The sequence below is a fragment of the Tauraco erythrolophus genome, chromosome 2 (assembly GCF_009769465.1).
Source record: "Tauraco erythrolophus isolate bTauEry1 chromosome 2, bTauEry1.pri, whole genome shotgun sequence".
Lineage (NCBI taxonomy): Eukaryota > Metazoa > Chordata > Aves > Musophagiformes > Musophagidae > Tauraco > Tauraco erythrolophus.
The window spans coordinates 101,246,967-101,271,081 of NC_141466.1; the positions used below are offsets into that span (position 1 = coordinate 101,246,967).

At 38.1% G+C, this 24,115-nt stretch overlaps 1 protein-coding gene across 1 annotated transcript in view; it reads left to right on the top strand.

Moving 5' to 3' along the window:
- The window catches only part of BABAM2 (BRISC and BRCA1 A complex member 2), a 170,891-nt gene that overhangs the window by 88,931 nt on the left and 57,845 nt on the right, over positions 1-24,115 (top strand). Inside the window, exon 6 of the mRNA XM_009987645.2 lies at positions 4,814-4,923. Coding sequence (XP_009985947.1) covers positions 4,814-4,923 — 110 coding nt within the window. The remainder of the gene's footprint in view (positions 1-4,813; positions 4,924-24,115) is intronic.

Genomic DNA, 24,115 nt, shown 5'->3' on the forward strand with positions numbered 1-24,115 from the left:
TGTCAGTTCCAGTAAATTCTCAGTTTTCAATTACAGTAGGTAGGATATGAGAAAACAATGCCGTTTGGATGGTGTATTTAAAGTGGTTTTTATGATAATTTTCATAAACAACTCATATTAGATTCGTAAAAAGATTAAATATCTTGCAATGGGAGCAGCTGTAAACAGTGAAGCATTCATTTGAATGTAAATTTAGACTGGTATGAATGAAAACTCACAAATGATTGTTTAGACAGTGCTGTTATAATTAGAAGTAGGGTTTTAAATTTTACTTTGGGGTCTTATGATACCTAAAGTCGTCTTACCTAAAAGAGGTTTTTTTTTTGTGAAAAAAAAAAAAAAAAACAAACCCTAAAGATAGATACCTAAAGAGTTTTTTTGGTGGAAAAAAAAATTCTAAATGCCTTCAAACTTTCATTTTCATCTGTTCTGTGCTGCATTTGTATTTTCATATGGCCTCTTGTTCTTGAGTTTCAAAAATACATTTTTAATGAACTTTTCATGTGCACTAGGGAAGCAAATAAGGGTAAATTAGAATAAAATGCCATGAGCTTTCTCTTTATGATTCTCTTCATGAAAAGTTTCATTTTTTCTTGTAAGTTATTGCTAGAAGGTCTCTGTAGTAGAAGAAAGCCTATGGGTTTAAAGTCTTTAAGATTCTTACCACACTGCTTTACTATGCACATTTTGCATTTCCACAGCACTTTGGAGGTTTAGTCAAGGATCAGTCCACACCGTGCAAAGTATTCTGTAAACATAGGAAACCCCTTGCAGTTCTTGAGAAAGAAGACTATTTTTGGTGCTAAATGGTCTACCCATTTTTTTTCCTGTTTGATTTGAATGGACGTTTTGTGAAATGATTATAAGATTTTTTAAAAAAATACATGATAGTGAGAAAAGTGGCAGAGAGACATTGAAAATCTACGTTGAATCTTTTACATCACAGTACACTAGAGTGTTGGTGTTTTTTTTTTTTTTACTATCAAGCATGAGACTGTTGTGGAAAAAGTAATAGGTGTGCATTATCACATGCTTAACTAATGATTTCAAACATTTTATTAACATTCAGTTTTTTAAACCTCAAAATTCCTGTGGCCCTGGATGTGCTATCCATTCAGTGGAAGTTCATTTTAATAATACCCTCTGTAGACTCTTCTGTGGAAAAAGTTCTGTGAGTATAAAATGGTACTTTAATGTGGCAGTTGTAACCTTGGATGCTAACATTTGTACAAAATTGTCATTCTTAATTTTTCCAAAATCAATTTTTCTTAAAGATGAAATTAGTATTTTTAATAAAATCCTCTAACATTAAGTGTTGTGAGTTAAATACAAATTATGAGAAGGAACATGGCGACTTAAATATTAAAAAATGTGTTGTGACTTTAGTTCAACAGGCTCTTTTTTTCCTAAAAGGGAATAATATTGCCAAAGCAATTGGATGTCACTATCTCTTTTGAAGCCAACTGAAAAATAAAAATAGAGGTGATTTTTGCTTTGCTGCTCTGTTTAAATCTGACCTGTTCTTGGAGAGAAATACGCATGCAGAAATGGGAAAGGGAAGGACACTGCCTGGGCAGGGTTTGATGAGAAGCATTAAAACAACCTTTGCCTTTGGACGCTTTGGTGTAACGGAAGGATCTCAGCCTCTGTGCTGGACAAATGTCGTTGCCAGGTAATACAAGGATCCATCATCTGCCCTAGTCACTAACAAGTTTGTAGAGATGACTGGGAGAGAGATCACTGAAGGAGTCAAATTGTAACTGGCACAGACAACATTGAAAAAAAGGTCTATTAGTTGAAAAGCTTTCCACACATTATCTGTTAAGACATGTGGTTTTGGTTTAGTTTTATAAATGGCAGTTGTAACAGACGTACTAGGGTTCAATGCAGTTCCACCAAGCAGATTCTTGCATAAATAAAAGTAACAAAGTCTGAAAGGAATAAACAGTATGCTGTTGGATACAAAAGGATTTCATTGTAAATCTGTGGTCACCTGAGCAAAAAGGTTGGGCAACTTCATGGTGTTGCTGTGTTGTGTCTTTTTAAAACCTATAGGAATGCTGATTTTTTACATCTTTTTTAAGATACAATTTTCATTTCTCAGGTATGTAGGCCAAAAATACGCGTCCATTTGAAAAGTGATAGTTACAGAAGAATGCTGTACTCAAACTTGCTTACTTACTTACTTCTTACTTACTTCTATACTCAAACTTGCATTGGACAGTAGCTGTGTGAATGTAATGCATTGCTGTGCTGGCAACAGTAGTTGCAGAAGTGTTTGTTGTGTGTTATTTTTGTAAATGAAAAATATCACGTCTCAGTTTATTGCTCTTACTGCACATATCAGCTTATTGCAGCTTAACTTGCAAAGATACTGTGATGATTTATGTTGTTGTGTGTTTGTTGTTTTGTTTTTTTTTTTTCCCCAGGCATGAGTCTTCATATTAAAGAAGCCAGTAGTGACTGTAGAAAATATAGTGTAATCTTACTGTGTAGCTTAATGGGTGCTGCAGTGGTGTTCACCTAATCTGTTTTAGGGTTGTTTTTTGATTGTGGTTTTTTTTCCCCCCTTGTTTTGTTATTCCTTGCCTAAGTACCTGGATGGTATTCTAGAAGCTGGTCTTACGCATGATGTCACTCTGTGTGTGCACAGCAACTTAAGCACTACGACTCAACACAAGATTAAGTATGTTGGGTTTTGTCCATGCAGCTTGTAAAGTTCATGTAGACTCTATTCTGTATAAATAAATTATTTGAAAGGAATTAACAAACAAAAGAATATGGCCTTGGAAGAACTGTATATGTACATGAGCGAATGTATTACATGTACTTGTCATCTCTTGAAGAGTGCCCATTAAAGTAAAATCTTTTTAATCGCTGGTATTACTGCTTAATCTGTCTTAATAGTTCTTTTCATTTGATTGATGATTAGCAAATTAATGGGGAAAAGCCAGTTAGTGCCATACTCAGCTTCAGGAAAGCTGTTCCTTCTTTTAATTTTTTCCTTAATGATAGAAATATATTAAAAGCTGGGGAAAAGGTGGAGGGGAGATTGCACTCTCGGGTGATTTTTTCTTGTTGTTTGTCTTATTGAAAAAGGTTTTGTATCTGTGCTAGTTCTTCTATTGTAGATGATAGTAGCACCTGGATATGTGACATTGAAGGGAACATTGTGGGTCATGAGATCCTGCCCGTTGCTATTACAAGCAACCATGTTTTATAATCCCATCCATAAACTGGTCATACCCCAACAGGGCAGCAGCTAGTTTTTGTCCTCACCACTCATATGGAGCGTTGTCCTGCAATTTCAGGTTAAAAACATGTTACGATTTCCAGCCATAGTGTGTGTGCTGGTGACCGTTTTATAGGCATTTCTAAGAGTACACTTTTCTTTCAGCTGCCAGAAGTGAGCTGCACACCAAGGCAGAATTTAAGAAAACACTGTCAGCTCTGTCTCATTTTTCGTCTAAGACAATTAGGCTTTTTAAAGACCCATTCTTCCCTGCAGTTTATCGCTAAGTTTCTTGGCATGTTATGTTCTGCACGTAGTAGTTGGTATGCAGCTAGTCTCTTTCGATTTTAACAGTTTCAGTCCTGCCAAAGCTTCAAATGGCACAAGATTGTCTTCCTGAAATCACTCAGCAGTCGCTTTTTTTTTTTTTTCCTCCCCCCCCCCCCCCCCCCCCCCCCCCCTAGATAGGGCAGGATCTCCTAACAATGTGTAAGTGGTTTGCATGTTCCTTCCTCACAGCTGCTTGTGGGACAGAGCATACCAGGGCACACTGCACCATGTTGATCCTGCTTTGAGCACATATCTGCTGGGTTATCTATTTCCTCCCATATTTTTCCAAAACATATGAAAACAAATGCATCTTGGCAAGTTACTATGTACATATGCACAAACATGTTAAAGGACTTCTTTGTGAGCAGCAAGTGGCACCGTATTATTTGCTGTCGATGAAGGTGACTGCACTGCTAACTCATTTCTTTCTAAATAGAGATCAAGAGCTTAAAAGAAGTTGTGTGTAGCAGAAACACGCTTGTTGGTACTTTGTGTGATTTATGAATTGGAGAGATGTCAGGTCCTACAGAAACAATTTGTTCTACTTGATCCCAAAGCTGCAGCTGATTGTTCTGATACAAAGGAAATTTAAACTGTGAATGCATTCAGATTGGCTGTCATGGTATTTAGCATGGATTTCTTTTTTTTTTTTTCCTTACAGTACTTTGTATAGAGTATGCAGTCTTTGCTGAAAGTAATGTATGGGTTTAATTTGCAGGAAACTTGGGGACGATGACTTCTAGATACAAATTTCTGATTGCAAAAAAGTTTTTCATCCACAGAGAAGTAGGAGTTGAGTACAGCAGAAATTTTGGAGCATATACTACTTTGAAAAATAACAAATATAAAAATCTGTGGTCATAACTGAGCGATATTATAATGTTTTAAAAAATTCTTGGCATTTGCGTCTGATGTTAGTGTTAAAACAAGAATTCTTAAAAATGAAATCTGCATCTTTACTGAAATATGTAGTTCAGCTAATTGAAGAAGAGGTACACTACTGTCCACCTGCTAACACAGTAATTTTATTTTGATACTTTAAAGGAAGCTAGGCACAGCAGAATATCTTTTAAGTACTAATATAGTACGAGAATAAGTTTGCAACCTATTTTTCAGTAGTTACACTTTAGATTCCTCACCTAAGCATCTCCTAAATGAATTGGTATTTGACTTATTAGTTGTTATCTGTAAGCTTATAAGTACACTCAGTGTATTATTTGCCATTTTATATTTGTTATTTTTCATGTACAGGATGTGAATGAAGATCCTGGAGAAGATGTTGCACTTCTCTCCGTTAGTTTTGAGGATGCAGAAGCTACTCAGGTTTTTCCTAAGCTGTATCTCTCCCCACGTATTGAACAGTGAGTGAGACAGTGTTTTTCTGGAGTTTTCATTCTGTTTCATCTCTGAACTTTTCAATTTTTTCCTGATATATGTGAGAAATGTTGACTAGGTGATAACATGCTATTGCTTTAAATTGCTTAAAGTCATAATGATTACTGCAAGTATGTGTGCAGTGGAGAAATGACAGATCTTCTTTTGGCTAGTTCTGTATGTGTGACTGGATCACATATGGATGAAGAAAAGTCAGCACTGGCTACCTGTGATATTCTTGTAGCATCATAATCCATGAAAACTATGCTGTATTTTCCTGTAGCAGTATATTTTGAGTGCCTCCTACAGTACAGTGTTCTGATAGGTTTTTTGTGGGGGATCTTTAATTTCTTTTTCTTTTGGGAAGGTAAATTCTCTGTATAGACGTAATGCATTTGAATAAAGCATTGTTGTAGACGCTAAAGGGCTTTATTAACTGTGTTTTATGAATTCGCAGCTTTAGTAAGTTACTTTTTTCAGGAGAATATCCGAATATTTCATTTTAAAATTGTTGAACCTTACTGATCTGTTTACTAGCTGGCAAATGCATTTGCTGAGAAATGACTTTCTACTCCTAAAATGGAAGGGTGAGGATTAGAAATCAATCTGCTTTCATTAAACTTCTCTTCTTCCATTTCTGCAATTAAGAATGTCTTGTTGCTCCTCCTTCTCTTCAGTATCTCAGTCTCATAATGTCTGCTTTGAAAAGTGACTACAGTAGACTGTTCACGTATGCAACAGTCAAGCTGGTCTAGCATTGTTTCAGTGGTGCTTTGTTTTCCTGGTTAATACTGCAGGGACTTTCCTCTCAACTGGTGATGAGACTTTTGGGTAGAGAAGAAAAGATGAGAAATGCTGACTACATTTTTATATTAACTCCGTGATAAAGTTTGTGTGAGTGAGAAAACATGGTATCTTGACATTTTGCTCAATAGGACATTGGTCTGGATAAACTGTTGGATGCAATTTAAAAAACAAAACCTGAGATTTGATTTAGATACAGGCATAAGACTTCCCAGATATTTTATTTTAAAAAATGTAGGTTACGCATGCACATGCAAACACACACACTCTATATTTAGGAGCTTTTACATTTTCATATTTTGTATCAATTCACTACTTTTTGTCAACATTGGTTGAGGGAATAATTGTAGTCAAACATGTAATTATCCTGTGTTTCAAAGGAGTCTTCTACTCAGCTGCTGTTAAAAGCAAATGGGCTGTCACTAGCTTTCATTGTATTTTCAGCTCTAGTCACATGCTGATTCTTACGTGTATTTCAGGTGACCCAGGTATATCTGTCTAAATGATCCATGTGCTAATCAATACATGGCTTGTTTTTCCACTTTCACAGTCTTTAGAAGGATGTTAACCTCTTGATACCAACAAGAATAGCAATACAGAGGAACACTTTGTCTTCCTAAAAGTATTACATTTTCTGTCAGTGCCCTAAAGAGTATCCAATTTTAGACGTGTGATGTAAAGCAAATAGCAGAATGATATTTGAGTGGTGTTATTACATATCTGACATGTCTGACGTATTTATGGCTTTGTCATTTATAGCTTATGTAGTCATGTTAAAATCATGCCAATAAACCATGGAGTTCCATGCCACACCTTGTCACGTTATCTGTGTATCAAAGTTGTGATACTCATATAACTCAATCTCTCCTTGTGCAAGGTATTCATCACACTGTCTAGATACTGGTAACTCATAATATCAGAGTTGCTTGTGAGCTGTCGTACCTTCCTTTATTCTCCTGGCTACTTTTTATGTGCCTTGAAAAAATGCATGGGAATGTTTGTTCGATTGCGCTTTAGTAACAAAGATATAGTTGTCTCTTGTTCTTTCCCAAAACCAATCTCTGCTCCGTTTAGCAGGGGCTGACAGTCTAGATATTTAACTTTCCAGTGTTTGGGAACTCGGGCAACAATGCGTACTTCTTTATACTTTTTGCCAAAAGTACGAAAAGCCTCCAGAAGCCCTGAGGATTAGTTTAATGACTTGAGGCCATGGCATGTTGCATTTGAATTGTGTTCTGCTTATAAAAGTTCTTTCCTGCTGCTAACAGTAATTACATCTACAAAAGCCACGTAAGCAAATTACCAGTGTATTTTTTTTTATGCAGCAGATTTTGAGGTGGAGTGAGCAGTAGTTGACAGTTCCCAACATAACGTTCCCAAGTACTCAACAAAACAGGAAAAATACCAAATTCCCACAATTAGTTGGCTAATACTGAACTGTTCACCTTAGGAAGAACAAGCAAACAGGAATAGCATTTTCCTGACATACGAAAAAACATTTTCAGATAGAAATATTTTAGCTTTGTAGAGAAGTAAGAGCAAAGGGCCTGTTTGTGTTATGTACATTATCTCATGCTTTCCCATGAAGTTTCGTTGCTTTTGTGCTCTACCATATAAACATGTGTTTCCACATTGCATTTTCTAAAGATGATACGTACCCACAGATCTTGTCAGCGAATTTGAGCCCTAAGAATATGAATATAGTGTTTTTGCATTGAAGACTTATTGTAAAGCACATTGCTCTATTTTTAGATGGATGATAGACATAATACTGGTAAGACTTTGACTGCTCTTTGTCATAGACTCTGGAAGAGAGATTTGCAAAGTGAGGGAATTGAACGCTTTTTTATGACTTGTGGCTAAAACATTAGTACATTGGTTGACTTGAAAAAGCTCATGTTAAACCAGAGCATAAAAACGTGGTAGAGAAGTATTGTGGCTCATTCGACTCAATATCGGTGTTCCGTTGACTTGCGTGGTGTGGTGTCTGGCTGCAAGAGTGTCAAGTCTTGTTCTTACAGTAAAAAAAGACACCCATGCTTAGGGATGGGAAGTGTTCGTGTTATTTTATAAAAATCTCAGCAATAATTATTCGTAACTGTACATGATTTAATTCTTTCATCAAAACTTGCTAAATTAAAAACATTCCTTTAACTAATTGTTCAAAACACATCAACAGCAATTTCTAGTTAATGTTTCCTTAATTTGAAATCAATCACTTAAAAATTATAAAATGAAAACTTTTTTAGAATTCTTATTCTCTGTTGCACTGCATCAATAAGCAGATAGATACCAATAACAGTCGCTTTTAATGATGTCAAAAATTAGATTAAGTTAAAATGAAATGGGGTATTTATGATACGTGTTTTGTTTAAAAACAACCATCATAACTGTAGCATCATAAAAACAAGTTTCTGCACACTTCTGAAGGAAGCGGTAAGCTGGGAAACGCCACAGACTGACCACCCAACGTGAGCGGATGCTGCTTGTCAGCATCCATGAGTGTGTGTCCCCAGCCTGTCCTACTCCTGCTCCCACCTCAGGACATGGGACGGGCAGCAGGATACTCTTCATCCTCCCACCGATGGCTGCTGTGCGTTGGGGAGAGGGTCAGAGAGGTGAGCAGTGTCAGTACTGGAGGCCCCTCTCTTACTCATCCACCTGACCTCCTCCTGCTGCTAGGTATGCACAGAAGCGTTCTGAGGCTGCTTCTGCACTCCTCTGCACAATGAGGAGCTGCTGGGATGTTCCTTTATGTCTCTCTTTCTGTGTGTTATTCATAATGTCTCTAAACCTGTTGGTAGAAAGCGTCTTGCTTGCTCAGTTACCTTTCTAGTGAAAGTATAATAGATACTTGTATGGAAAGGAAATTTTTAATAAAAGTATCTGTCGTATTGTTGGCTTCTGTTTATTAAAAGTCACTAGACTCTAAATCCGAGGAGTCAGAGTGAGATTGAAAAGCTGATTTCTATATTAATGCTTAAAATGTGTGTCAGTGTACTACACATGAATGTGGATCAGAAGGGTGTTTTTTTTAAAAAAAGTATGTCTTTTTTTCCTTAATGAGTTGTCCATGCTAAAGAAGGTAAAAATGGATTTGTCCTGGTTCACATTTTAAGTAAAAAACATATAAGGATAGAAACACTGTTGCTCAGTGAATACTGTGTTCTGTGGATTCACAGAAATAATCCTGTAATAAACACTGTTGTCCTGGAGGGCTTTTCTCTGATAAATACACAGACGTGAATATGCTAAGAAAACCAGCTGTCAGTAGAACTTGTTTTGCTTAAATGGATCAGGCTCCATGCTTTGGGCCCCAAAATGGTCGATTTTTACTGGTCTGGGAGCTGTGCCAGAGGGTTCTTCGTGACTGAGGGTGGTATGCAGAGTTCAGTGACTGCGTTTAACCTTCTCGTACGGGCAGGAGAGAATAACGAACAAGAACCTGGTCTGAACTCTTAGACTTTGAATGTTTCTATGTTTTGTATTTGCTTTAAGGTGTTTCTTATCTTTTACGTGTCCTTTCTGTCAGGACCTGGAGGAGGAAAGCCATAGAATATTATCCGTTTACTGTCTCGTGATGCCTCTCATGGCATTTGAGATGCAGCGGTGCAGGGGTACTGTGAAGGGCTTCACCTTCAATGTTGGCATGCCATGCTGATGAGCGCACATTACGAGTTGAAGCCTGTCTCTAAACAATTGGTCATGTTTAGGCCTTCGTTGTAGAAGACAGAAGTGAGAAGGTCTTCTGTTTGGCATATTAGAATGTGCTCATTCATCCGAGTTGATGATTTCAGTAGAATTGTTAGTAGACAGCCAAGACAGTCCATGACATCTTCAAATCCCAGAGCGTCTTTGCAGACATGGGAAGCAGGAATGACTGTTGCTTTGCAGGGCTTTCTCTTCCATTAAGCCTAGTTTGGTCATGCCTCTGTGCAATGCCTGGCTGGTGAGTCAGTGATAACCCCTGCCTGCTGTGTGTGCTATGTCCCCAGCATCCAAATCTTCTTAAACTGTAGCCAGTACCGTAACCTGATTTCCGGTCTTTGCAGCTCTTCCTATGTCCTAAAAGTCATCTGTTTCACTGCAGCCACCTTTTGGTGGCCTCTTGACAGCTTCAGAAGAGGTAAGAGTAGACTGGATTGACAGTCAAAACAGAATGACTTGTACTTCTGTCGCAGGTGTTCAACTGCACCGACTGTTCCTTTTTTTAATGAAGCTGATACAGAACAATTTATGAAAGTAGTTGTAGAAGAACTAAGATGATTTGTGCATCATCTAAATGGTGCTTTAATGCTGGATGTGTTAATGCTGTCCTTAAAATGGTCCCGTTACTGAGATTTTTAGGATTGTTTTCTTTCAGTTAAGAAGCTAAGCAATTAGACCTAATCATTGAGGTATGAAATACTTGAAGCAGTTTGGTGGGACTGATTGTGTTGCCAGGTAGTGAGGTACCAATTTCTCTGTATGGGAGATATGGGGCAGTTGTTGGTCTGAGGTAATCTTTGTGGTAATCCAGAGCTCAGCGTTACCTCTAGTCTCAGAGTTTGAGTCTGCCTGGAGGTTTTGTCAGGTTTGTCTGGGTGCCAGCCTGTATGCATTATCTTCTGTAACCTGATGGTGGAGGGAGTATTTTTATGTGATGTATCAAGTTCTTTACCCCTTAAAGGATTTTCTCGTATAGTAGAAAAATATGTATAGAAAATGGAATAAGAAATGACAAAAGAAAACGGAAACATGAGTAAAGACAGCCCTCTCCAACTCCCTTCCTCTATATGCTTCTGACTAGAGTGGAATAGTCTACAGAGATTTCAGTAAACACATTTGTTTCCTTTAGATACAAATCTTTCCATTAAGGTGTTGCATTTTTTCACTTGTGTACATACAGTTTATTTCAGGCTACCCTAATTAAACATACAGTTCTGTTTCATGTTATGTGGTCATATGCTGTGAGCATACCATGTTTCGTTGTAATAATCCCTGTTTCAACACAGGCATTTCTAAGTACTGTTGTAAAGCTGTACTCTTCTAAAATATCCTCCTCAGCATTTTCATTGTGGTATCACTGCTGCTACGTGTGTTTACCCTCCTACAAAGACTGATAGTGGAGGAAAAAGAGAACAAAGTAATTTTTCTTTAGGACATCAGACACTATTATTCATAAAGGTGTTCTTGGTTCTTTACTGTTGGCCATATGTTTAGACTTGTATCTTCGTACAGTGAGATTGTCAGAAGCACTTTTAATTAATCAAAACTAATTCTGGTAATGACATTGAAAATTACTGTCATCTCAGTTACTAGCTAGGCCAGTACTTAGTATTTTTGAAATCTTCCCCTTTATTTGCAATAGGGATTTTTTTTTTTAAATGTTTTCTTAGATTGTGTTTACTTTGCTACTGAAATTCATTTTAGTTTTACAAAAACTCTTTTTTTTTTTTCTTTTGATACATCAAATGTTTCTGCTTTTCTGTTGCCTATGTTGTTCTTACAATTTGGGAGATTGGAGGGTGCTTTTATTGCTGTTCTGGCATCCCTGCTGCAGTACTGAAGTGTCTTTCTCAGATATATCCCCAAGACATTAGAGAGCACACACAGCAGATTTTGTCTTCCTTTCCTGAAATGTTTTTGTAAGAGAAAGGAAGCCTGCTGAACAGAATCAATCCATGTTGGTATTGAATTGTGTCTGTCACAGGTGGCAGGATTTTTTCGTACCTAATAATTAATAGAAATCTTTTGGATTTTTTATGTAAAACCATTTGTTTTAAAGAACTGTGTGGGGCAACTCTAGGGCCAGCCTGAATTCCTGGAAGTGTTTTCCATAAAATTAGTTTGGTTGACCAGAGAAATTTGAAACAAGTGTCATCTTTTTTTATTCTATGGCTTGTGATATGGCAGTGATAGAGCAGGCAAGAGGGTCTGGTAACTGGGGTTAAATGTTAACCTAAAAAATTCCAAGCTAGATATTCCTTGAAAATACAATGAAAAAATCATATCCCACCTGAATTGTAAAATTTATACATGAAAAAACTTAACTTAGAGTTGGTCTGGGGATAAGTTAATTGTGGTTGAATGGATAGTGTGCTGTTAAATACTGCTTTAAAAAAAAACACTACAATGAAATACAGAGCTACTGGGAAATCACAATTGAAGCAGTAGTTTCTTGGCTGTTAAGCACGCTTAATTCCACAGACTGTCTCTTTGGAATGAAATAGCTGTCCTTGCAGAAGAAAAGTCCTTCAAAGTTGCCGGCTGCATCAAATTTTGAAATTATCTGACAAGTCTGAGACTTCTGCCAGTTTATCCTTAAATGTAATCACATGACCAGGTTTTGGAGAGTTTTTCTTTAAGCTCGAAGTTGAGCTTTTGCTGTTCAACTGTATCCGTTCTAACAGGATATTAATTACCAAAACTGACAAACAGTAGTTACAACGAGTTAATTAGAATTTGTCTTGGCAGCAAATGCAATGAGTATCGAAAGGCACATTTACTCAACAGTTGTGAAAACTCAAATTTCCTAGAGTACACTTTGAACCTGCTTTTGTTGTTGCGTGGGTATTTTTCCCGGTTCCTGATGTGAATCCAAACCCACTGCTACAGACCATGATATCATGTTTGTAACAGAATACTCTTTTCTGCAGCTGATTTTTGCATATCTGGGATATGTGGCTGGCTTTCTGAATATGGCGACTAAGTCATCTGTTTTCAGAGAACTTCACTGCAATTGCAGTCTGCACGTTTATAGTGTTCTGTCTTCAGACTTTTCCTATTTTATTGTTTAAATAGTTAACAAAAAGTTAGCTACTATTTAATGCGTGTGTCCAGATGGTCACGTTCAGTACGTACAAATCTCTGAACATTTGTAAGTGAAGAGTTAAGGATTTTCTGACATAAATCTTCTAAAAAATGTAAACCATAGAATTAAGTTGTATCTGAAAGACATCAGTTTTGATTGCCTCTGTCACCATCTTCTTCCCCTCCAACTGGGGAGAGCTGGCAGCACCCACTAGGAACCATGTTCATGCTGCTGGTATTTTGTCAGGGAACTTGGCTCAGTAGATTGAGGAATGTGGCAGAGGAACTGCCCTGCAGGGAAACCGATGGGCAGGAGGGAGTCCGTAAGTGGAGGAATCTTGGCCCCGTCATCCATGTGATCAAAAGAAAGGACTGAAGCGTATCCTTCAAGATTAGCAGAAGGCCTTATTCCCCTGCCAACCTTTTTTCCCCTAAGTCTCTTCACCCCACAGTAGTACTAGGTACCACCTCGCAGTTTTCTTCACTTTCTACCTCCCTCTTCCCTGCCAACAATCAGTGGCATTTTCATCTTAATGTCCTCTTGAAAAATACGTCCTTAATTATCCGTTGTAGGAAGATACCATTTCCCCAAAATAAATCGTGGCTGATATTTGAAACATGACTATTGGTTTTCTGGGGGTTTCCTTTTCCCTAATTATTGTCAAGGCTGTGATTCATTTTATTGATTTCATTTAAAGCATGTGAGGCAGTCACAGTCTGTCCCGCTACTTAACTACATGCGCTACTCAGCTCATGTGAATGTCAGCTGAAACCCCATTTCCTTTCAGCACCTGCACATGGATCAACCTGGAGAATACATATAAAAGACACATTCCCAAATGTGAGACTTTTTGTTGAATAATCTTTTCCTAGTTAACAGATTCCTCTTCTGAAATATTGAGAACTTCTTTCCAAGGAGCTTTCCTCTAGGGAATCCCCTTATCAAATCACAAGAATTTATTGAATTGTAAACCCAACACAGGCATCCTGTAACTATACTAAACTTCAGCTTTCTTTAAATGAAGGTGCAGATTGTAGACAATTTAGAAAAGTCATTCTTTAAATGGACTGGAGTTGCTGTATTTTGTAGGTTTGCTTTTTGAAAAACATGTGAGCTGATCTCTGTAGAAAGCAGAGACTGTGAAAAACATAACTGTGCAGAGCAGGGCTTTGTGTGAGTACCATATATTTTTCATCTTTCGTTCCTCTACAGCTAGCAGTTCTTGGGGACTAGCAGGACCTGATTAATCTGCAACCTGGAAGAAACACACAGAGGTAGTTAGAGTTGGCCTATGGGCCGCCTTACATCCAAGGAGGTGCATACTCCTTTTATGTTTAAAGAGTTTTTTGTTTGGGTTTTTTTTTTGGTCAAGAGGAAATACTCTTCTACCTGTAGTCCTCTTTTGCACCTAAAATTAGTATTGCTGCTCCCTGCTCTCTTTTATTGCAAATCAGTGAATTCTTCTGCTGTCTTCAAGTTGTCACAGGCTACAGCTAAACTGAGACCCACCTCTGAGGTTTGCACTTGGTCAAATTTAAGAGTAGTGTCAGGAGAAGACCTGGATGTTCAACATCCCACTTCCTACCCTGATTTTCATTGGAAGATACCCCGAGCACTTGGATAGGGGGAAACTTCTGTCCTCCAACAGGTCTTTGATCTGGATGATTGAGAGCCAGAACTCTGGTGTACAGTGTGAGGCACGCCTCCCTTGCATTGTTTCATTTTTTTGGGTTTGTGGGATTTTTTTTTGAGCAGTCATTGATATATCTGGCTAAGAAAATTTTGAAATGCTTATTTAAGACATTTATCAAACATGACATGAAGTAGCAGTGTTTTGAAATCCTTTCATTTCAGTGGGTTTGTAAAGCATTTCTGTCTTTCATGATTTCCACAAACCATGTAGCCAATATGTTAATGGGGAAAAAATCGGGACTTTTTATGTATAGTTTGGAAAACATATGTGTGTCAGCAAAGAACATTATAGAATTTAAGTCACACATCTCACATGTGATATTTAATATATACATGCAGTATGTGTCAAACATCCCATGGAGGAAGACAAATTACATTTGGCAGAAACTGAAACTTTAGAATACGAAAATGTAGATTCCTTTTTGTTGGATTTAAAACTAAATTCTTTGAGCTGGTTTCTGGTCAAGGGCTACTGAAAATACGTGAGGAGGAAACTTCAGCTATTTAACAATTTCAGTGAACAAACTCTGTTAGTACCGAAGTTGCAGACACCACAGTGCAGTGGAAAAACCTGTACAAATAGAGCGAAACAATTCTGCTTGCAGATATTTGCTGTTGAAGCCAATAAAAGGGCTGTGCTCTTCTGTGTGGTTTAGTGATGTCAAGCACTACTTGCTGGAGGCAGCTGTGCTACTTGAAATGCTTTCCTGACCTTAAATAGCCTATATGCTGGGTAATGCAAGCATTCAAATATAAATACAGGGCACATAAGGACAGGAGGAGGCCAGAAAAGCCATCTAGGCCCCTTCCCTCCACTGAATTAGTCAGTCTCTTCCTCAGTATTCTTCTTTTCTGGTGTTTGTCCAAGATATTTACAAAACCGTTTAGACTAATTGTTCCCTTGTGTTGCCTCAGTACTGTTTATTCCATATGTTAAGTACTGCGTGCGAAGCAATTCTGCTCCTCATCGTGGCTGCTGCTTGCTTTCCTATCCTTTTCCTTTCTTCGTGGTTGCCTTTGATAGCAACCCAAACAGATGTGCAGCCTCTGTCCTGGGAGGTTGCATGTACCTCAGCAGCAGCAGCCCACTGCTCTTCCTTAGCCTTCCTCCCTAGAGTAGGACTTTTGGGATATTTTGTGGAGGTAATTCCTTCAGGTCACGTTTTTGATCAGCTTCCCAGAATATATTGTTTTTTTTCCTTTTATGCTGTAATGGCAAGACGGTTGGATGGCATATATGTATAATTACATAGTGATCCTCTTAATTTGTTCCATTGCTCAAAGATTGTGCAAGGTCCTGCACATGGGTCGGGGCAATCCCAAGCACAAATACAGGCTCAGCAGACAAAGGATTGAGGGTAGCCCTGAGAAGAAGGACTTGGGGATGTCAGTTGATGGGAAGCTCAACATGAGCCGGCAATATACGCTGGCAGCCCAGAAAGCCAACCGTATCCTGGGCTACATCAAAAGAAGCGTGGCCAGCAGGTCAAGGGAGGTGATTCTGCCCCTCTACTCTGTTCTCGTGAGACCTCACCTGCAATACTGCATTCAGCTCTGGAGTCCCCAACACAAGAAGGACATGGAGCTGCTGGAGCGAGTCCAGAGGAGGGCCATGAAGATGATCCGAGGGCTGGAACACCTCTGCTATGAAGACAGGCTGAGAGAGTTGGGGCTGTTCAGCCTGGAGAAGAGAAGGCTCTGAGGAGACCGTCTAGCAGCCTTCCAGTACTTAAAGGGGGCCTACAGAAAAGCTGGAGAGGGACTTTATGCAAGGACGTGTAGTGACAGGACAAGGGGCAATGGATTTAAACTGAAAGAAGGTAGATTTAGGTTAGATATAAGGAAGCAATTATTCAGTCTGAGGGTGGTGAAGCAATGAAACAGGTTGCCCAGAAAAGTTGTGGATGCCCCATCCTTGGAAGTGTTCAAGGCCAGGTTGGATGAGGCTTTGAACAACCTGGTGTAGTGGAAGGTGTCCCTGTCCATGACAGGAGGTTGGAACTAGATGATCTTTAAGATCTCTTCCAACCCAAACCGTTCTATGATTGTATGGTTACTGTGTTTCTTTTGTAGCGTAATGAGGACTGTGTAGCCCGCTTCCTGCCACCTCTAATGCTGTTGTTTTCTTGTTTGGCACTCTTGTTTTTATTCCCTTACCTACCACTTAAGTTTCTCTTACTTCTACCTTTTTTTTTTTCTGTAAGTTCCATTTCTATTTTCTGGTTTCTGTTTTGACTGTTTCTTTTTAACTCTGCACACATCTCTGAAAATGTGTTTCATTTCAAGAGGTGAGGCTCTGTTTTTTGCACGTCAGGTAGCAGTTTTTCCTGCAGTTGGCATAGAAACTGTGAAGAAAATTGAGTGATGAACGTACATCATGACAAAGGAAGTCTTATTGCAAGTTTAGGCACTGATCAGTGAAAACCTAGCGACCCTTTTAATTATCCTGTATACAAAATCAGTGCATGTCCAGAACAGTCATTTAGCATTGTCTCCGATTTTAGTGCCTTTCTTCTCCTTTTTATTTTGAAACATGTTAACATTATTTTATAACACTTAAAAATGTTTCATTTACGTTTCTTTTCAATATTATTTCTCTTTAAAATTAATTGCTTCCATTAATAAAAGGAGAGAAAACTTCAAGATTGTTATGCAGCAGTGAAGAAGTGAAAGCAAGAAAATTCCTTATTATAGTTGTTAAAACCAGGATTACATATAATTTAAAGACCTTTTTTTCCCCTCTGTGACAGTATTCTGTTTAGAGTACATGTCTCAGCAGTAATAGGGATCATATTTCTCAGTGCTATGAATTTCTTTGCTGATTATGTTTTCCTAATATTATGTTAAAATTTTTGAGGTTGCTTCAATTTATAAAATATCTCAAGTTCCTTAGTGATAGCTACAGTGGTTTTGTAGAAAATTCATTTGTAGTAAGTAAGTGGCAGGTTTCACATCAGAGTGGTAGAGCTCGTTGTTGGAAAGGAACTCTGAGTCGTCCAGCCCAGCTTCCTCCTTGGCACGGGAGTACCGCCAGCACTAGCTCAGGTTTTGGATGCATCTTGAGTGCTTCCCACAGCGGAGGGGTCCCGCAGCCTCCCTGAGCAACTGGTCTGCTGCTCTGCTGCCCTCCTTAGGGGAGGAGTTCCTCCAAAAATCCAGTCTGAGCATCCCAAGGCCTCAGTTGGTCCCTCTGAGTTGATGTTGTGCGGTTTGTTGTAGCAATATTATACAGTGTCTTTAACAGTGCACCATTTGTCATGGTGGTATGGAAGCAAGGTGCTCTTCACCCTCGAGCTACCATTCTGCCATTTCAACTCTCAGTCAATAACAGAAGCTGTGTTAACACCTCTTACTTCCCCCATAAATTATGGTTTCTTTAGTTAGTTTCATCATTCTTCTCCAGCAACACAGAAGAGTCACGTCTTAAGGATAACTTTCCAGCTAGAGCTTGCTCTGGCTGAGCTGGTAAGAAGTTAAATTAAGTTCCCATCTTGCTGCTGACACAGTAAAGGATGGCATGAGAAACAAGGATGTGAGTTTGCTGCATTCTGACAGGTGTCACCAGTGCATGGTCCTTTGGGACTAGCTGGTACATGACATAATTTAGAGCAAGATAGGGCAGCATGGGGCCAAAAAAAAAATAATTTGAGTCAGTATTATGAGTGGTGTTATGCCTGACCACACCAAAGCACGGAGTACAGGGAAATCTCCTTTACTTTATCTTTTTAATTCTGTATACTGAAAGCTTCTAGTCTCTTTTTAGTACACAAAACTAATCTGTATTTTTCTTTCTTGAATTTCATATGTGATAGCAAAACAATAACAAAATAATACCCTGAAATAGAACCACTAATCACTAGCAGTGAATGAACTTGGCAGTGCAACTGGCATTGCTGAGTACTTTCTATGTACAACTGAGCACACTTAAAATGTTAGAAAAAAGGATAGATTTACCCTGGTTTTGTTGCTATACTAATGCTATGAAAGTCTAGCGTTCTATTTTTGTTCATCTACCAATCTGTTCAGCATATTTTGTTTAATAGTTTAATGGTAGAGTCTATATGCAACCACCCATGTTACATCAGACTCTGTGCAACTGGAATGTTGTTTACTTTTCACCAAGGCAACTCCCTGTTTTTTGTTAATTAATATCTAACAAGGTCCTACAGCTGACTCCCTTTAAAGTCAAGAATGTAGGGGTGTTCAGAGTTTATAGGCACCCTGTGCTGGGGCCTTGTAGCAGCAGCATGTTTAGTGCAACTGGCCCATTAAAGGAGATGGTTTGGGGTGTTTTTTTTCATTTTGATATGTATGTATTTTCTTTTATTCTTTCTCAGTTATCTTGAACAGACTATGTTTGTACTGCACGTGCACAGTCCTTTAATACTGGGTGCCATTAAGTTATTTTCATAAGCAACAGAATGAAACCGAGAAGATCTGGGGGAAAGTCTTCTACAGCAGTAACCTCTCAGTGTTCTTTTGGGGACTAAAGGAGAACTCTCTGAGTTGGTCATATTGGCAATTGTGACACATGTTTAAAATGCAAATATTTTGTTTTTCTTATTTTCGACAGCAGGACGTCCCTCAAATGTCTCAATTAAAACTTACCAGCAGGGATTTGTTTTGTTAAATCTACGTATTTTATCCAGGGTTGATTTGAAATGATGCAAGGAATACAGTATACACAATTTTCTTAGTGCCGTTTAGCTGATAAAATGTTTTACGATCTTTTAATCTGAATATCTGTAAGTTTTTCACAAACTTTAACATGTTTATCTTCTTGGCACTCTTCTGGGGTAAGTTAGTATCAAGTGTTGTCAGGATATGTGAATGTATCCATGTGTGTCAGAAAGATTTCTTGATTAGGAAACTAGAACCAAACAGAGAGTTCCTTCGATAATCTCAGTCTGTATCAGATAAATATTGCTAGGTTTAGAAATATGGTCTCTCTTTTTATAGTCAAATTTTTTACCTAAAATGTCTTCCCGCTTCGTGATCCTCCTTAATCACTGCCCTGCCTTAGCTATGTAGGCTGTCTTGAGGCTATACTCATTTAGGTGCTCTGACATGCGATACAGGTTCCTCTAGCATCTCCACTGTTGTCATTTGAGCAGTGTGTTCTGAAGAAAATTAAATAAAAAATTCAATGCGTGCAGAAGTACATTTCTTTCTACCATGAAAAAGATTTTTAATAGTTCAGTATATTTTTGAGCCTTGCTGGAATCTCAGAAACAGAGATAAACAGATACTGCAATTGGCAAGCTGATTATAATTGTATGTTAAGGCAAGTAGAAAAGGTCTTTTCGTTTAATTCAGTCCTAAAGACCTGTAAAAATGCTGGATTCTATTTTAAGAAAGAAGAGTAGGTAAATAATGTTCCATCCAAAATCTGCCAATTACTGATTGTGTTTGTGTTCTCTTCATTTTTTTTTAAAGTTCCTTTGTTGTAGGAGGACATCTTGGCAGAGCTTCACATATGTGGTTAACTGCTTGCTGAGCCACAAGCAAATAATACTGTACAGTTAAGCATTTCTTCCTGCATCACCAATTTCTATTCTCTTGGGCAACAGGAGTTCAAATCTGGGCAAAGATGACAGGCATAAACCTGTCTGATTGGATTAATAACATAGAAACTGTTGCTAACCTCCATAGTAATATTTTAAAGTTGGTCTTGTGGTAAGTTTCTCAACCCAGACTTTTATTTTATTATACCAACAAATAGATAGGTGAATGACTCTTCAATCCTAAAGGACAAAAGGAGAATCTGTTTCCCATTTTCAAGCTTAGCAGATAGGAATTCTGCCAAAGGAGCTCAGAAAGGGTATCTGGAAACCTGATGGGGAGTGATGATTCAGAGATGGCTTCCAGTATATCGGCTGTGGAGGATTTCTTTTTAAACACTATCATTTTTGCCTGTGTGGCATTCTTGGTCTCTCGAACTGCCTTTTTTTTCCAAGTAAGGGGTATTTAGTTTGAGGAAGCAAAAGTTTTCCAGTCAGTGTATTCATTCATACCTGGAATGGAGCTGTGAAGCAGAATTGGTTTGCTTATCAGTTGGATATTATAATAAAGGAAAAACTTTTTGATAAATCTATTTAATCATTAAATCAGTGCTGCACATGGAAAGTCATATTTGTTGTTGTGTGTTGCTAGGAGGAATGACCTCAAATTGTCCCTTTATCATTATCTTGCAAAAAGCTCAAATAGCATATTTTGGGTAGTAGGATCTATATTTTGGGTTAAATTAAACTGAACGCATGGTAGAAATCTCTCTGTAACTTAAACACTTTTCTGTACCTTTGTAGTTGTATTGGAATGACAATAATGTCTAACACTTGAGAGGGTGAATTTGTGTTACAGGAACTCACAGGGAGCAAAGACAGCTTTTGGAAAGAGCAGTTCTGAAATTAAGATGATGATGTTCAAGGACTCGACTTATTGCAATTTCCTATACCTCTGACATAGCATGAGTTCAACTTCAGTCATCCTCAGAATGCTGCAGGAGGCCTTTGTGAGCTCAGCTTATAATTTTGTACATGCAGTTTGAGACTTAAAGCCTTAGGAAGGAAAAAGACAAAGCATCTTTTCACAATTAATTTGATCCTTTGAAATTCCTCCAGTGCATGGGCAGTCTTGATATGGTACATGCTGAAGGAACTTTCACCTTGATTAGGATACCAGTCTCTCAAACTGTGTTTTGAAATGTCACAACTGTGGCTGTTTCGAACTCTGGTTTATGTTGAAAGTATCCAAAAGATTTGTTATATAGTACCTCTGTTTCTCCTCCAGCACTTCATTCAAATCTGTTTCACTTGGGTAGATTTTAGTACCATATGAAAGAGGGGGAAAAAGGTATACTAAGTAGCATAACGGGCGTTTTCTTGGTTTTTTTTTTTTACAAAATTGTAAGTAAAGTTACAAATTAAAAAGAACAAACAATAAACTGTATCTATGAATGTATTTTTAATATGTGCTTTAATATAGCACTTAATTCAAGTGTTTCCCTAATTTCTGCAGTGTCTCCTGCAACTTTTCCCTTCCCTCCTTGCCCTGCTTCCTTTTCCACCCTTTCACTCTTCAGTTTCTCAAAGCTGCTACTCTGGGGACATTCCTGAATCTCTGTCTTCTCTGTCACTGTTCAAGTAGGATACTCCTCTTGTCTTGCCAGGCCTTGCCCAGAAGTCTCTTCCTTGTTCTTTCAACTAATAGAAATACATTTTTTCTTAAGTATAGTTCTTTTTTTCCCAAGTAGGTGCTTTTGCTCTTTTATTCTTCCTCTCCTCCTTCCTTTGGAGTTATCTGTATTTCATCTCCCCTTTAATATAGATTTACATTGAAGGTAAGATGAAAATGCCTGGTCCTGAAGGTCGTTCAATAGAATTGAGCAATTTTAGAGATTCGCTGGTAGACTGGTGGTAGAATGCTGAATTTTTAAGGCGAAGTATGAAATTTTAAATAAAAAAGAATTTTTGTATCTTTGGGATCTTGAAATGTCCACTCTTAGTTTTGGACTTGGTAAACAATAGTTCATAGTCAGCCATTTCTCCAGATTTCCCTTGCTTTTATATGTACTGCATTTTTGTTTCTTCTTGCAAAGTTAGAAAAATCAGACCATGTATTGGATATAAATTCCAACCTTTCCCAGCATTTGGCTAGATGGGCTACAATTAGTTATTTTTAGTCCTGACCAAGTTTGCATAAATATTCTTCAGGTTGACACTAATTAGACACTGAATAAATACATGGTTCCTTGAAGGATAGAGAGCTTTTCCAAGTACTGACCACAGCTTTAGATAGGTCACTTTCCAAAGTAGGTCTCTACACAGAAAGGAATTTGGAGCAGGTGTTACACAAACCGTAGGAGGGTGAGTTTGACATGTAAAGACCTGGGTGTCGTCTTTTTTTTCCACAACTAATACACGGAATTTGAAGTCACTAACTAGGCAATAACTCTGTGTGCTTCAGATACTATTTTTCATGTATTGTCAAGTTGAAAGATGAAAATTAGATGTTCCCCCAACCAATTTTGTCTTTCATGCTCTGAAAATATTTAGGATACTAATCATATTACAAACTTACAGATATGCCAAATCATTGGTAGCAGTTGAGTGTCACTGATTTAGCAGACTTGGAGAATAAGAAGGAATGAGTTAGTTACAAGGAATAATCTAGATATTAGTATAAAGTACTTAAAAAGTTTGTGATTTATATAACCATGACCTCCAGTCTCTTCAGTAATACTATTGCAATAACTGATTTCTAACAAAAAACTACTCTGTCAGGTCAGTCAGAACAGAGATGCAAATACTTTTGTATTTCCTTTCTGTTTAAGAACTGTGTCTTTGATTGTATAGCTCAGGTGCTGCGGACAGGCAACGCAATTTTTTGGGAAAGTTGCCTCTCATAAAAGAATGAAATCGTTCCATTCTTCTCATCTGCTTCTGCTTTTGTTCCTTGAACCTTTCAGCATGGGATTTCATGGTAAGTGCAAAACTAAAGTGTCTCAGATGGTGAACCCCCTTGCCTCTGACACGATTCTAGGATAATATCAACCTTCAGATACTTTCTTTATTGTAAATTTAAAGTGCTTTTTTTTTTCTTCTTCCCCTTTGGTATTTTTTTTCTGAAGTTATTTCTGCTTAAATACACAACCTATGTTCTTCCACAGTCAGAAATTTCTGATAACTTACTCCTGGGCCTTGCTGTGTCTTAGAAGATAGCATCAGTTCCCTGACCTTTTACAGTGTTGAGGGATGGCAGCAAGTTAGTAAGAGAGGGAAGGCTGGAAAATCTATTAATGATTGATTTTTATCTGGTTTTAATGTAGCAAAGAAACTGAATGGCAACTGGGAAGTGAGTTGGTTGTCTTTTAATTCCTTGTAGACAGATCTTTGATCTTAGTCTCTTCCACGCTGTAATTGTGAGAAATCTTGCTTGAATTCCCAGTGAAATGACCGCCATTAAACTCCTATGCGTAGAGGGGATTCCTGTCAGCTTTTATCTTGAGTTTGGAGGGCTCGTATGGAGATGCATTTGCTCTTGTTGCCCTGTGGAAAACTGTTCCATGAACTGCGGATTTCGATATTGAGGTGTGCTAATTTGCAGAAGTTCAAATAAATTGGTCTGTGTAGTTGTACTTTCTGATATTTTTACTTTGTGTTCTCATTAATAATAAAGTACCTTGAGTATCAACTTAAGTTTGCATTGTAACTCTCCCAAAGAGCAAACAAAGGTGAAATACGTTGCACAAAGAAAAATGTTTGTAATTGTCTTCCCTTCCTCTCTGCTACCTCCCAAAAAAGCTTAAGCAGAGCTAGCTCTATCTCTTTCCACCCACATTTCTACTATGTACTGCAAAGGCTCGAAAACAAAGAGCGCGCAAATAGAATGAGGCAGCTGCATTGGCTAATTGCAAACTTTGTTCATGTGATAGGGCTTAGCAGCAATGTTTGTGATTGCTACAAGACCTTTAGTCACAACTCCAGCATCACCTTCACTAGAGCATAAGTGCATCCCTGAATCACTACCGCGTTTCGGGGGCGTGATTTGCTTGCCCTCCTCTCTCGGGGATCTTACAGCCAACCATGTCTATATGCAGCAATACCACTGTGCACAGGAATTAGCTGGTGCTGTCAGTGGGCCAGTTGTGTCCTTATTTGACTCCGCCTACTCTGAGAGGTTTGACATACTCCGTTTCCCAAAGTAAATAGTGTTTGGGGTTTGGTTGTTTTGTTCATACTGTTTCATCCCCACGGAGGAATGAATAGAGCCATTTTGTAACCTTGATTCTCAGTTTACTTCCTTCACTCTCCTCTTAAACCTCATCACAGTAACTGTTAGTGTTTCAAATTCTCTTTCAAACAAGAACATGCCATCCAAATCGTGGTGGT